Source organism: Struthio camelus, chromosome 1 (genome assembly GCF_040807025.1).
Source record: "Struthio camelus isolate bStrCam1 chromosome 1, bStrCam1.hap1, whole genome shotgun sequence".
Lineage (NCBI taxonomy): Eukaryota > Metazoa > Chordata > Aves > Struthioniformes > Struthionidae > Struthio > Struthio camelus.
In genome coordinates, this window is record NC_090942.1 from 57,547,520 (window position 1) to 57,561,857 (window position 14,338).

A 14,338-nucleotide genomic window follows, 5' to 3' on the forward strand; every position below is an offset into this window, starting at 1 on the left:
TTAGCTTCCCACCTGCCACAAATACTTGGTGCTGCACAAGAAATAAACACCCACAAAGCACTCTCGTCTCATGTTCAATCACCATAATAAATACAAACTCTCTGCTACAACACTCAATCATTATATTTAGTCTTAATATCATGCTTTTCATCTCTAAACACCCACAGAAGCATTGGTTAATTTGTCCTTACAACAGCCCTGCAAGATAGGTAATTACGTGTTATCATCTCCATTTTACACATAAGGAAACTCCAGGAGAAATTATGGAACTCCTAACAAGCACGCATACCCACAAATTTAAACAGGTATATCTTCTCCACATGCACAAACACACACAGTAACCTACATACACACTAGTCTACGCAGAAAATAAGGGACCAGCGAGTTCACTGTAGGATGGGAGAGGTGCTGGACACGTTACTTCCACCAAAAGAGGAACTTCTGAGAGCATGAGCTCAGCCTGGACAGCAGAAAAGAGGTGTAGCAAGGAAACACAGAGCTCTCTGCATCCCGCTCCGTAGTTTCTGGGCAGCATTAGATAACTTCTCTTTCCTGCAGATAAGCAAAAATGCAAGATGAACTCCTCCTTGCCTCATGTACTTTTTCCTCAGCACCACTGACACTTTGTTTTATATTTGCAATCTCACCACTGCTGACCACCCTCAAGCTATCAACACATGTTTCAGACAAAAAGTTAGGAAAACCCATCCATGCACAACCCCCAAGTGAGCTCTTGACCTATTTGAATGCTAATTACCTCGTAGTGCTCTGTTTGACTCCTTCTGCTGCCTATCAAGCTGTCATGATAGGAAGATAATAGACCTTCTGACCACAGGCAGCCCCCTCATAAAACCAAAGAAATGTAGCAGAAACATTAGTGGGAAAGCCAAGAGAAATAAAATGAAGACATGGATAATTTGTTTTGCCCAGGAGGTCAGCAATCTGTGCCAGAGTATCCTGTATGCAGCACCTCCCCTCCACTGCAGAGACGGGAAGCTCCCACTGCCCATCCTGCACTGTACTCCACCGCAGGAGCCCATACGCAAAAGAGGCTCCAAGGACTCTGCAATTTTGGCAGGGGGTCCATTTTGGAGGTTCAGATGCTTAAGTACGTTTAGACAGTCAATTGCCACTTAGGTAAGGGAGCCTTTGTAAATAAAGATGTCCTTAAGGATTCGGATCTTTGTGACTCCCTGTTTTGTCCTCCATTCAGTGTGACACTGAGGCTCTTACGGCCCTGGCAGTCATGGTCCAATGAAAACCATCCTCTCCTCTCTCTTCCAGTCCTGCTGCCTTATTTCCTGAACCCGTCACATCTCTCAGGACAGATAAGTTCAGTGTTGTCTTCCTTTCACCCCTTGCATTTTGGAGAGACTGGGGACAAAGCTATAGGATGCAGGTCTGCAAGTTTAATACACATTGCTTGTTCCATAAGAGCTTATGCAAAGCTCTATCTGAATAAATAAAAATATTAAGTCTCTATCATTGCTAGAATTTCTCCTATTCCAGATTTACTTAAAATCCTTTACCATTTTTAGCTTTTCCAGTCAGCCTTGTGTTCCTGATGTACTCTGTTTTCCCTATCAGTTTTCTACACTTCATAATTTCTGCTTGAGAACAATTGTGGTCTCTTTTTTCTTTCCTCCTCTAGTTGGCATATGTTACTTTTTTATTTCTAATTGTTGTCTGATCTCTGCCACTGAGCCAGCACAGGCTGCTTCCTCAAATACATACCTGGATGCCAAAGCTGAAACTTGAGAGAGTCCTGCCAAACCTGCTGACTCTGGATCCCCACAGCACAGAGGTTCACCCAGCTTCAATCCTTATTAATTACAGTAAATCATTCATATCACAGGGCAACCCAAATTTCCAGATTAGTTCATGGCCTGAGCATCTATGCACTGTACAGACAGGGTAGAAAGCCAGCCCTGTCTTACAGCGTACAGGTTGACAAGGAGAGGCCAAAGCTTTCTTCTAGGGAAAAACTGTGGTCCTACATGGACCAGCAAGCTTTGCTTTAAGGATCTCCTTTCTTTGATGCTCTTTGTCTGGAAAGGCCATGCCAGACTCACCACGTGTGGGCTGGATGGCCGTATCTGTGCAGATCTGGAGGGGTCCAAGCCCCCTCCATGTTCTCTGGGCATGGGCAGGGGGAAACTGCACTGCACACGCAGAGCAGTGCTGGCCACGTGGCAGGTGAGGGGCCCCACTGAATCTGCAGGTAGTAGGGAATCACTGATGGAAAGTAAAATAATTAACTTACCTCTGTGGTTTATTGGGAGCAAAGCTGTGAGACGGGTGAGCAGAAGTGCCTGGGAGCACTGAAAAGACAGAGGAGTTGCTACCTGCATTGTGGCGGTGGTGGCATTGTAGGTCCTGTAACATGAAGAAGTCTTTAGAAGGGATTTCCAGTCAGGGAAGGCAAACACTTTACTTATATAGTGTGCATTCAGATTTTTAGGTGAGACAAAAGTGCCTGCTATTCTGGCCTGTCGCAGTGACCAGTCCTGCCTCATTGCTTCCTTGCACTCCTCCCGTCTACCTGCTGGTACCCATCTCTTATCACTCGTGGGAGGCTGCAAGAGCTCTGGGGCATGGCCATAGTGCCAGCACTAAGGGCCCTTGGTGCCATTTTAGCCTTCCCAACACAAATAATGTTAATGGTGATAATAGGTATAACAAGAGAAATGGAAAGCAAATGCACACACTGTTGAAGGGGAAGGTGGTGGGGATGGCAAACTTTAGGAACACTGCAAAATGAATTTCAGGATCATAATGAAGCATTTGACTTGGGGATGCAGGATGAAGGCATTAGAAGCTGCAATGGTGAAGGAGAGCGCTTCCAGCTAATGTAGGAGTGCAAAGGGAGACAGTGGCGGGACGCAAATAGGAGGCTCATGTGATTGCAGTGCTGAGCTAGCCAAGCCTTGCTAGTACTAGCATCATGCATCCTATCAGAAAGAGTTTTGCTCTAAGTAACAGGATACTCAACATAAATTTGAATTTTGCATGAACAAATGACAACTGCATTAAAAATGGGTTAGTCAGTCTCAGTTAATGCTTTTTGAACACAACCCGTGTTGTGTATGCTAGGCCTCAGCATCCTTGGGCACTGTGCTCCTCAAAACGTTAGCTCTTCCCTACACGGGGTAGTCATTGATGTGTATTTACAACACAATCGTTCTTCACTGACTCCCTGTGTGGTCTCTCATTCTATACTAGACAGGCCTCTAGCAAACCTAGCGACCTCCACTTCCATTGCATGGACTGCATGCATCCACGCAGGATGCGTGACTTAACTACTTACTGTGAAATAGTCACGCCACAGTCACCAGCTTGGGTTATTTAGCAAGATGAACTAGCCCGAAGTTAACAGGGTGTTTTTCCAAAATGATGCATTTTCCTTGTGCAGAGGTGGTGGGAAAGAACCTTTGCAGCAGTTTTTTCAATAAGCTGGAGGCTGCAAAAGTAAGGAGGGTAGAAACAATAAAGCATAATATGAAGAGTACATCGAGAAGAGCTTTGGAGCTGTGGTCAGCTTTGTCTGAGTCACAAGAAAAGAAAACCACGAGGCTTTGACCGCATTAGACAGTCATACCCAGGTAAGTATAAAGATCCTTTAAATAGATGATAATTATAATTTCAAAGTGGAGTAAATCACTACCCACACCCTTTGCCTCACTACACTAAGATCTTATCAAATTAAATTATGATCTCTTTCTGGAATAATAGGGCAGAACCTCAGCTAGTGAAAATCAGAATGGCTCCATGAACTTAACATGTGCAACAGTGACTTATGCGGTCAAAGCATAGTCCCACTGCCTACTCAGATATCTTCTCAGGTGCCCCTCTCCTCCCAGAGTCATGCTCACACTTGCATGTGCTACAGACAGACACTGAGGATAAACCAGACTGCTGTTCAGAGACAACTTCCTCCAGGCTTGGGGAAGCCAGCACTTCAGAAAAATAGGCCTCATATTTAAACGTTTATTGTAAGGACAATAAAAAACACCAATCTTTTGTTAGGAAACGGTATCTCACATCATAGTGGCCGGCCTTCAATTCCCTGATGGAGTGAAAAGCTTCAGAAGACAGAAGGGATGGTCGTGACCGTGTTCTCCAACTTCCCATAACCCAGGCCAGAGTATTTCACCCAGTAATTCCTGTATCCAGCCCCCTTGGTGCTGGCTGAATTGAAGCACCTCATTTAAAAGGCCAGCTGGTCTTGAGCTGAAGACTGCATGATGGAGAATCATAGCGTGCTTGCTATGCTGTTCCAGTGGCTGTGTACCTTCACTTTTTAAGTATGCGTGCTTTATTTTTAGCCTGAATTTGTCCAGAGTCAGTGCAAACTACCCATATGTGTCTCTTGAAGCCTTACCTCTTATTTTTGGAGTCCTAAATTCAGGATGTTTATGACTGGGGTTCCAGCATGCATTCTGCTGTGTAAGTAAGTACTTATCAAATGTCTGTGCCCTTAAAGTTATGCACATTTTAAATGAGAATACGCAGCTATCATTTTGGTCAGCTGATACTGAAAATTTTAACTTGCAAGCACTGTTGTGCTCTCCAACCTGCTAAACACAACTGATTGCTGCACTCCACCCAGAAAGAGAATCATCAGCAGCAAGTGGCACTAATTTAGCTGTTTCCCTAGGCAGCAAGATGTCTCCTTGCTATTCTCTTTTTTTTTTTCCTGAAAACTTTTGTGCATGTTCTATTCCCCCTGGAGGTAACCCTGATAATAGCTTGAATGACTGAGTGTTTTGCTAGTGTGAACATGTTAGGAATTATTTTTCCTGCTCCAATTTACAGTCTAAGGAACAACAAGCTCTTGCAGCTTTGCCCTTGGAAGTGAAAAGCTTTTGCAAGAGCTTCCACCGAGGAGACATAGGACATACTATTTGCAGCAGATCTAAGCTCATTCCCCCTTCCCCTCCTCCCCGAATAGGCTTTAAGGAAAGGATTCCCTATTCACAGACAGGCATTCTGGCAACCTCAAAGCCAAGTAGGTTTTCGTCTCGCTGAGTCTGCAGCACAGGACGAGGTGATCTAATAGCTCCTGCAGCCAAAAGTGGGAGGTTGTCTTCCCTTTCCCCTCCGGGCTGTGCATTCCCACTGCTTACCCTGTGCTAGCTCTGGTGCTCCTGTCGCTGCCCTTGGTGAGCTGACTCAACTCATTAACCCAGTAAAAAAAAGGAGGAGGAGGGGATAGTTTTCTGCTGGGTGGCAGCAAGCTCTTAAATTGACTCACCTGCTCTTATGAAATCACAGCCATTGTTATTCGCAGTCCGTCTTCATCCGATATCAGGCAAATAACTGCCAGCACAATGGCAAGCTCTGATATATAGATAGGCAGCTACAGAGGGCTTATTCCCTGCTGTCACACATCACACATCCCTTGTGCTTGGCTGCTGCCAAGTGAGTGTAAAAAGCTGCTCGTTCAGGATGAGCTGTGGGCGATGAACATGCATACGGTGCTGATGGAAAAGAGTCTAGATGGGGCAGAGCAAAGGGCAGTTCCCCAGTCCCTTGGTGCTGACAGTGAGCTGATGTTTGATAATTTGCCCTCCCTCCCCAATTTGGAGGGGAAAAAAAAAAAAAAAAAGAAAAGGCTGATGCAGTCTTGTTGTAATTCACCATTTTGCAGCCCAACTTTTGGTATGCTGCACCTGCCAATAAATACTGGTCATGAGCAGGGTCACCACGAGCTGGTTCCCCCTGTTTGTTATCACTTGCTGGTGCTGCACTAGCAACGTTCTTGGAATCTGATGGGAAGAGAGAGGGGCTGGCCAGTACCACAGGGAAGTTATGGTCCCAGCCAGACACACTCTGCACAGCACAGACATAAAAGATATGCTTTGAGAATGACCTCTAGATCAGCAGAGAAGGTGCCTTTTTTTTTTTTTTTCTTTTCTTTATATGTGGCTGTGTCACTAAAAGGTTTCCCAGAAGAGCCTCTTAAACAAGGAATTGAACTTCAGCCATGGCTTCAGGACCCTGTCATCATTTTATGGCTTTAAGTGCACAGTAATAAACTCACATCCTAAAGTGCGTTTTTTCCACAGATTTGCTCTCATTTTTACTTGTGAAAAAAAAAAATTGCCACAGCCACATCTTTCATAAATCCAAGTGGGAATAAGGTTGCTTGGGCTAGCGAGGAGAGGCTGCAAGATATCTGGCGATCTTTTAATTTGTTTGTTTCTTCTTCTCCCCTTCATTGCTTGAGCTAATTTTGTTTTTGCACGTCTACAAAAAGCGCTGCATGCCTTCCATTAGAGAGATTTTGCATTTTCATGTTAGCAGACTGGACATCCACCAAGCAGCTCGCACATGCACAGTGACAGCAGACAACGTGCTTTGAATTTTCCCTCTGCACAAAGATCAGTGAACTCTTCCTACTCACTTGCCTGTTTCTCTGCTGTCCTGTAGCTCACAGATAAGTCCACAGCTGCTTTCCACTGTCAGTTCTGCTTATGCAAGAAACTTCTTTTGAGTTTCACGCAAATTGAAGCTCCTGAAGTCTATCACATGAAAGCTGCCTCTAAAAATTGGAGAAATTGGCAATGCTCTGCCCTCTTCCTCATTGCCATTAAAGGCTTTATCACACACTCTGTTCATGCTTCCCCACTGAAATGCAAACCTTTCAGTGGCTAGAAGTGCCTGTGTGTCAGAAGCTCTTTAGTCAATGCATATGTTTTAACCAGTAAATGTTAGTGCCTGGATCATCTGGGAACGCTAATGGTTTCAACTGATCTCTTTAGGGTTTCACTAAAAAGCAGCTGAGCCAATTTCTTTGAAACGAGGTGTCTGCAGAGGACTTTCTTGTATCAGAGCAGCAGCAAAGCTGGCCGAAGGGCAGCCAGGGACAGCAGTGGGGTTGAGCTGCAGCTGCAGAGAGGTGCTGGGAGGCTTCTTGGCCGTGCTGGGCAGGGACAGGCACCAGCCCTGGCCATGCTGGGCAGGGATGGGCAGCAGCCCTTGGCAGCGTTGGAAGGCGCAGCATCGCCAAACACTTCTCACACCTAGTCTGGTGCAACCAGCAGTGGATGCAGAGCAAGAGTCTGAGCACAGCCCTAACCTGGCTGGCCACATCTCTGTCTTGCTAGACATCCCTGCGGTCCTTATGATGCGATGTTGATATAATTAGAGACCTGCCACTTCCCACTCAGTGTAGAGCTCACCCCTCAACTCATCTCTGGGTGGGGGCTGCCAGGGCTTTGCTCCTGCAGTGCAAGCTGTCCCAGGCTGGTACCGTGTTGCTATTCAAGGCTCATTGCTCCTGGCCACATGATCCTGGCTGCTGGACCTGCTGCTTCTGCCACCTTTGGTCGCCCTCCACAAGGACCTGAGGCAAAATGAATTTCTGAGATATTGCAGCACCAGGATCCCTTTGAGGAGGAAGGCTGAGAGGCACTGCTGAACAGAAAAAAAATCACAAACAGGTCTCAGTTGTGGAAGGCTGCACATTTCCCACACACCCCACCGAAACAGAGAACTACTTTTAATTAAAAAAACAAACAAACAAAAAAAGCAGCTTGCTTTATTAATGCCTTTGTATCCCTCTTAAGAGAGGGACTGGCCTAGCAGCCTGAACAGGTGCTGGCTTCATGGCAGCCCTGAGGAGTGTCTCCCTGGCGCTCTTCCCCTGTCTGCAGCCAGGCTGGAACCGACCACGTTCCCGTGGCTTCTGCAGCGTGCTCCAGCGAGCGCAGCCATTACAATAAGTGTGTACCAAGACAGCAACAGCTCTCTTCAGGGACACAGAAAACTGTGGACAACTTTTGCATGAAATGAGATTTCTATTTACCGTTTTTTTTTTTTCTCAACCTTATTAATCATGGAAACATTTATAAACAAACTATGGTTCTGCAGCAGAATGTAGGTGCAAAGTTCATTCAGACAGGAGAAAGCATAGTTCAGCTGTGCTCGTCAAACTTTTATCTTCCGTGGGCAGGCCAGGTTCTTCTGTTTCATTTACTACAGCAATGTTTGTCTTCCCATGTACTTTTCCTACTTTTATCTCTATTTACAATCTCTTTTCTCATGAACTATCTTTCTTGCCTAAGACAAATATTAAGCAAAACATTTCCCTGGGTTCCTCTTTATTCCTTTCCTTTTGGTTTCACAGCAGGCTCTCTGAGGTGCTGGTCTGGAGGGTTAGTTCTTTACCAAGGTTGACAAATGCGGGATACAAGCGTGGACAAGAGGAGTGTGTGTATGTCTCTCAAATCTTTTCCTCTATTAACTGACCTGATATCTGGGAGTTCTTATTTCATGGAAAGGCTGCAGTAGAAGATGGTGCAGGGCAGGAGGAAGTCCTCCTCCTCCGTCCTGTGGGATATAGCACCTTCTAGCCCAAGCAAAACTTTCCCCTTCTTCCACACCTCACCTTGGCTCCACAGACTCCATCAACTTGGGAAAGGTCACGCTTCTTCTCTGTGCTCTTTTGCTGAGAGGAGAACTGCTTCTCCTAGGAGAACATTCAGAAATGCAGCCTGGCTCCTGTGCCTTCCTGCTGCTGGTGTGCACAGTCCGTGCAGGTAGCACTGCTCCTGCCCTGGGGAACAGGCAAGGACTGAAGCAGAGACGGGTGAGGCTGGGTCTTGCAGACCAAAGCTAGGCCAGCTCCACAAGGCAGTGCAGAACATGGCACTGGTCTGTTTATCACAGATGCCACAATACCTTTGGAGTCTCATAATTTTAGTGCAATTAGGTGCTGCCTGTAATGCGAAATCATGATTTTACTGCAGGCCTGCTGTGTTGTCCATAATTAGCATGCAGTCCTATAATGCTAGCTGACTTAAGTGTTAATTCCTTAAATGTCTATTGAAAAATCACGTGGAAATTTACCTCTTCCTCAAAAGAACCATTGCTTAACATGGGGGTAATTACAATGTACTACTTAGATTTGCTTAATTAGTTAATCTCTGTAAAGGGGTTTCAAATGTGTGAAGAGCTATCGAAGTGCTAAGTGCATTATCCTCAATTAATTTTGTGCAACTACATCTTCACTACCGAGCGGGTCTTTAGAGCGCTGAGGAAAGGGAAAAGGAGGCATTGGTTCCAATTTTGAAAGTAACTCTAATCAAAAAAAGAATTAATTGAAAGATGATTTGGCACAGTAGGAATATGACATTTCTTCCGTTTCAGCCAGATCTGAACATGAGTTACTCCTCTGCTTTCAGTGGTCTGTATTTTATTTGCTTCCATCTTTCCCCAGTCTTGCTCCTCTCTCCCCCGAATATTAAACCCCTCTAGTCCAAATTTGGCGTTAGCTTGACACCTGCCCCTCCCCACCCCGCCGAAGTAGGGTGAAACAAAGCAGAGCACTCTTCAAGCTGTGGAGTCATTGAGAGTTACCCTCTCATACCAACCCACTAAATAAGGTAGCTTGACCCAAAAGAAGGCCATGGACTTCACTCCACTTTAATGGGGAGATGTTCAGGCTCCACATGGAGCACCTACAGGAGAACAGAACCAAGTCCAGCCCAGCAAGTCATATGCTGTCTATTCATGAGCTGAACCTGCCTGGCAGGCAATGGAGATAAGCTCTTAACATATCTTTCCAAGTTTTCTATTCTATTTAGCGCTTATATGCCTTGTTAATTATTCTCATTTTACTTCAGCCATGAATAATCTGCTTTTGGTGGAGTTCTCCCAAATATTTGATAATGAGTCCTTTCTGCTAATATTGCATGTAGCTGGCAGCTTTAATTGGGCCAGCTACATTGAATTGGGCCGCACCAAGAGCCTATTTCCTGTTTTTCTTTCCATAGTGGGTCTAACAAAAGATAAGAACATTTTTCTTGCTGAGTCTGATTTGTTTTTAGAGTTTTTTCACTTGCCTTTTCTTTCTTTCCCAAGAATGATAAATCATCACTTCCTTACTGACTCCTGAGGTCCCACATGTTGTGAAAAATTCAGGCAGCTTGTTTAATATTAGCTTGCATGAGCAGTGGTTATGCAGCAGCATTTTTCTTTCTCAGGGTTTGGATGTGCATTTGCAATATATTTGTATCACATCTTGGTAGTCACTCAATAATGATTTGAAAACCTATCCATTTGCCTTATTTCATCCAAAAAAAAAAAAAAAGGGAACAGGGACTATTCAACAGTCACAACTTTATTTTATTCTCTGCATTCTGTAAAGTAACAGATCAATCTGCTGCTGGTGGATGAGGCAATCCACCAGCAAGTCAGAGTTGTGTACACAGTGATCCCCAGTATGCCAGATTCTCAGGGGAAGAAATTCTGGCACCGAACCAGAAAAAAAACTCTTGTCCCCCACCCTTCCCCAATTCAGTTTTACAAAAGGAGGGATAACCATTGTTATCCCATCAAGTGGATATTCATTTAGTTGAAGAGCCAGACCTGCTGTAACTAGGATGTCTAAGAGGAAACGAAGGTACCTTGGAAAGCAGCTTGAAAATGGGAGAAGTTGTTATGGGGTGCAGACAGGAACAGAGGAGAGCAGGACTATTAGAAGAAGCAAAGACATTTCTCCCCATCCCATACCTTCACAACTGAGTTGTTCACACAAAAGCACATGGGAGTCTATCCTTTCATCAGGTATACTAATATGGTCAATACCAACAGAAAATACTAGAGGGGTAAGGCAAAAAATATTTAAAAAAATCAAGGTTGCCTTGAACCTCTCTCTAAGGCCCCCTCCTTTTCCCTCCCTACCTGAAGGATTACCAACCATCCTTCTATTGACCTGTGTGTTTTCCCTGCCTCTGTGCATTGAAGGAAAAGGGGAAAGAAACATGAAATGGAGTCCAAAGGGACTGTGTGTGCTACCAGATCCAAAAGATAGGGGTGGAGCTGCCTAAATACTACAGCCCGACCTGCATTTCCACAGGACAAACCTAATTGCAGTAACTTATCAATACTTAACCAAAGGAATGACATGGCAGGGAGGATCCAGTAAGGTCTCAATGAACAATTCAGGATTCTTGCTCCCTCCCCTATCATGGATGTAAAACACAGGGAGAAAAATCTCTACCCTCTTCTGCAGGTTCCCTTTCATACCAATGCTTCAAAAGACCAATCGCCAATAAATTAAGACAATAACAAAAACACCATACATCCCGGGGGCAAGGGAAGACGTGCTCCGTCTCTGTCCCTGTCACATCAGAGCAGCTCCAATATGGGCCTTTGGGACATTCTTTGCCCTCAGAGGTGCACCGGTGTGACATAGTTGGCAGGGAAGAGACCCAGTTGCCCACGCAGACGTCCCTTCCACCACGATGGGTTGGAGCTGTCCAGGACCTCTAAGATGTCTCCGCTGCGGAAGCCCAGCTCATCATGCTCCATAGCGTCAAAGTCGTACAAGGCACGGACCCATAGCGTTCGCTGGGGAGGAGATAGAGACAAGCAGGGAACAGTGAGCCACAGTTCTTGTGATCCCTCTTACACCCTGGGACGTATGTTGACTAAGAGAAGACAACCAACACCGAAACTGAAGTCAGCTTGCAATTAAACAAGGAAGTGGCCAGGACTACAGGAAGGAGGGACCAATCTACTGGGACACCCAAAGGGATGGTGCTTGGCTTCTCAGCAGCCCTGTGAACCTTTCTTGTTAGATTCATGTGTACCTGCCCTGTGAGGTGAAAAGTCATACTTGAGAGTAGGCCCTCAGGACATTGTGTTCACATCGGCTTTATCTATCTCCCCTGCCTTGTAAGATGAACCATGGTAGCTGTGATGAAGCCAGCTCTGAGCACACAGAAGAGCTCCCGCTTGAGCCTTGCTGGGCTGTGCTCTGCAAGTGAATAGCACCAGGAAAATGGGTTGGTATGAATAGAGAAATATGTTCTTGGCAAGAAGAGAACTATGAGGGATGCATCAAGAGGTCCAGCACAGAGGTTAGTCTAGAGAACATTGTAAGGAATGACACTTACTCTTTCAGGCACTTCTAGGGGATTGGAGAATGTTCTTAAACCTTCTTTGGTAAGGTCAAAAGGATTTAGGAACTATTTGGCAGTATCAGTTTATTTTGGGTTCAAACTTTATTTATTTTATTATAGTCAGAATATTTTCTTATGAAAACTTAATCTTAAGAGATTTTGCACTCAATTTCCCATTTTGACTGGAAATCAGATTTTAAACTGATGGTGGACTTCTTTAATGGGAAATTGTTGGCACCCACATCATGGGGCATGGATAATTTGGGAAGTATGTTTTTCAGGCCCTGTTGGAGGGATTTGGTTTGATCCCTGGCTAACCTTTGACAAATCTTCCATTCAGGGCCTGCTGAGACATGGTTCCTGGCTATTTGGTTGGTTTCAATTTATTTGAAGGGCACATAGTCCTTTCTGTAATGTGATTTGGTGGCTGCTTGATCACTGACGGGATGTGGCAGGTAAGGGCAGGTTGTTATTTGTTGCCATAGCCTCTGAGGGATAAAAGGCATGGTATTTTGAGCTGTATTATAATAAAGACTTTATATAAAGACCTATAATAAAGACCTGCCTCCAGAGAGCTCATGCTAGGGCTCCTCTTGCATGCAATATGTCTGCATGTTAACTGAACAGTCTTAGACCTACATTCATATAACAACGTAGTCCTGCCCTCAGAGTTCCCCAGAATCAAATTCAAGTGGCTAGGATGGAGTCTTGAGATACAGCAACGTCTTCTGAGGTGGAAGAGGACTGCATCACAACAGGTGTAAGATACTTTCCCTCCCACAACCTCTATACAGGTGACATTGCCCAGACTACTTGGCCGCTGCTAAGGGTCCCAGTGAGATCTGCAGATAGGGTCATCCAGGTACATCACCGGTGTTGGCTGGTGCAGTGGGTCTGTGTGTCTCCGCTGCACAGCTGCTGCCCTTCCTTGGCTGTGATCTGTTAGTCCATGCAGCCCATCTTTTCTGTCCAGGCTTCCACCATATCTATCCTAGAAAGACCACAGCAGGAGAAAAGTCATGAATATACTCAGATGAGGGGCTTTAAGAGTCATTGATGCCCAGGGAATCAGGATCAGCCCTTATGTAAATCATCTTGGATATCCGCTTCCAATATATTTCCTGCACAGCAGTCCTACAAGCAATGGCCCTTTCTGAAGAGATCATCTTAGACTGTTCTGTTTTAGATTTTTCTTCTTAGAAGTTGCAGGTTGAGTGTTTCAAGTAATGTCTTCAGCTGTATTCCACATCTGCTGAGAAAAGGGGTCAAATAGTAGCTGGTTTTACCTCTGGGATGTTTAGAGAAAACCCACGCCTGTTTAACACACAGATGACAGGCTATGCTTGCTAAGGGGACTTTTGCCAATCTGGAGTTATTAAGCCCCAGTCTTGCCCATTCCTTGCCCTTCCTCTGTCCCATATGCTAGTTCTGCAGTGGGAATGGTAGAGTTGCTGGCTCTACTGAGTGTATTACCTGAAGACTCACTACTTGATTTTTATTTTGGGCTGCTCCACACTGTAAAAGGCAGGGAGCAGGCCTGAGAGCCCAGTAGCCCAGTTAACTGAAGAAGAAAGAGAGAAAAATCAGATTCAAAGAACAGAAGCCATATGAATGCATATCTAAGTTATATCAACGCAAATCAGCCCAAACAGGTGGAGAGAGGAACTAGGCCCATACATTTAGAGAACAAGTTCTCTTTTGCCTGCACAACCAACAGGTGCTGAGTGTCTCCCTCCTTCCAAGCCTGTACATGCATTGAGCTTTTTCTTATGGCAATGGTGCAACAGAATCTGTTATTGTGTTGGCTCAGGTCACAGCAGTCTTTCAGTTACACGGGGTCTGATCAGATGTGTCAGTGGAAAGGAGGAACAGCAAGCTTTACAGCAAGCTTGTGCTTGCTGTAAACAGCTATTGTCCCCTCCCTTTCCCTGCTTCCTTTCATGCAACTACTCTTCCAAATGCTCCTTGGTCTCACTTGCATCTTTGTCAGCCTAGGGATCCCTGAGACTCCCTGAGGGATCACAATTTGCACATCACCTGTGCTGGTCTAAAAGTGAGTGACTGAACTCAATTTGGCTTTGCAGCTGCAAGACTTACTGCATAGACACTTCAGTCCTATGAGTGTCTCTCCTTGGTATCAAATGTGACTCCTGCATAGAGTGTGCTACAAAACGTGCAGGCCCTTAGCCTTGTCAGAAGTTGTTATTCCATCAGCAGTCCCCTGGCAGGCAACACTGTTCCTTGTCTGATGGGAAGCAGAACAGCCATTTCATGATTGTCCCTAGCCTTGTTATATGGAAGCTCTCATGCTTTATGGGACATAGTTTTGGATCTCTTCCCTTGACTGGAACAAGTCCTCTCCTTGGATGATGCTTACATTGTCTCTTGCTAGAGACATCAGCCAATCCAAGGAAAACTGTTTTCCA

The 14,338-nt window shown here is 45.2% G+C and overlaps 1 protein-coding gene and 1 long non-coding RNA gene across 8 annotated transcripts in view; both read right to left on the reverse strand.

The window, feature by feature from the left end:
- LOC104137886 (uncharacterized) lies at nucleotides 1–5,324 on the reverse strand. The gene is made up of 4 exons (XR_692834.2): nucleotides 5,255–5,324; nucleotides 3,308–3,460; nucleotides 2,264–2,376; nucleotides 1–552 (listed from the first exon to the last, which is right to left on the reverse strand). It is a non-coding gene; the product is annotated as an uncharacterized lncRNA (long non-coding RNA).
- A 4,784-nt stretch (nucleotides 5,325–10,108) lies between these two features.
- Nucleotides 10,109–14,338, reverse strand: part of GRAP2 (GRB2 related adaptor protein 2) — a 41,871-nt gene continuing 37,641 nt past the window's right edge. For all 7 annotated transcript variants that reach the window (XM_009665244.2, XM_068941549.1, XM_068941515.1 and 4 more), the window contains exons 7-8: nucleotides 12,784–12,903; nucleotides 10,109–11,358 (exon numbers count right to left, since the gene is read on the reverse strand). In XM_009665244.2, coding sequence (XP_009663539.1) covers nucleotides 11,179–11,358; nucleotides 12,784–12,903 — 300 coding nt within the window. In that variant the 3' untranslated portion in view covers nucleotides 10,109–11,178. The remainder of the gene's footprint in view (nucleotides 11,359–12,783; nucleotides 12,904–14,338) is intronic.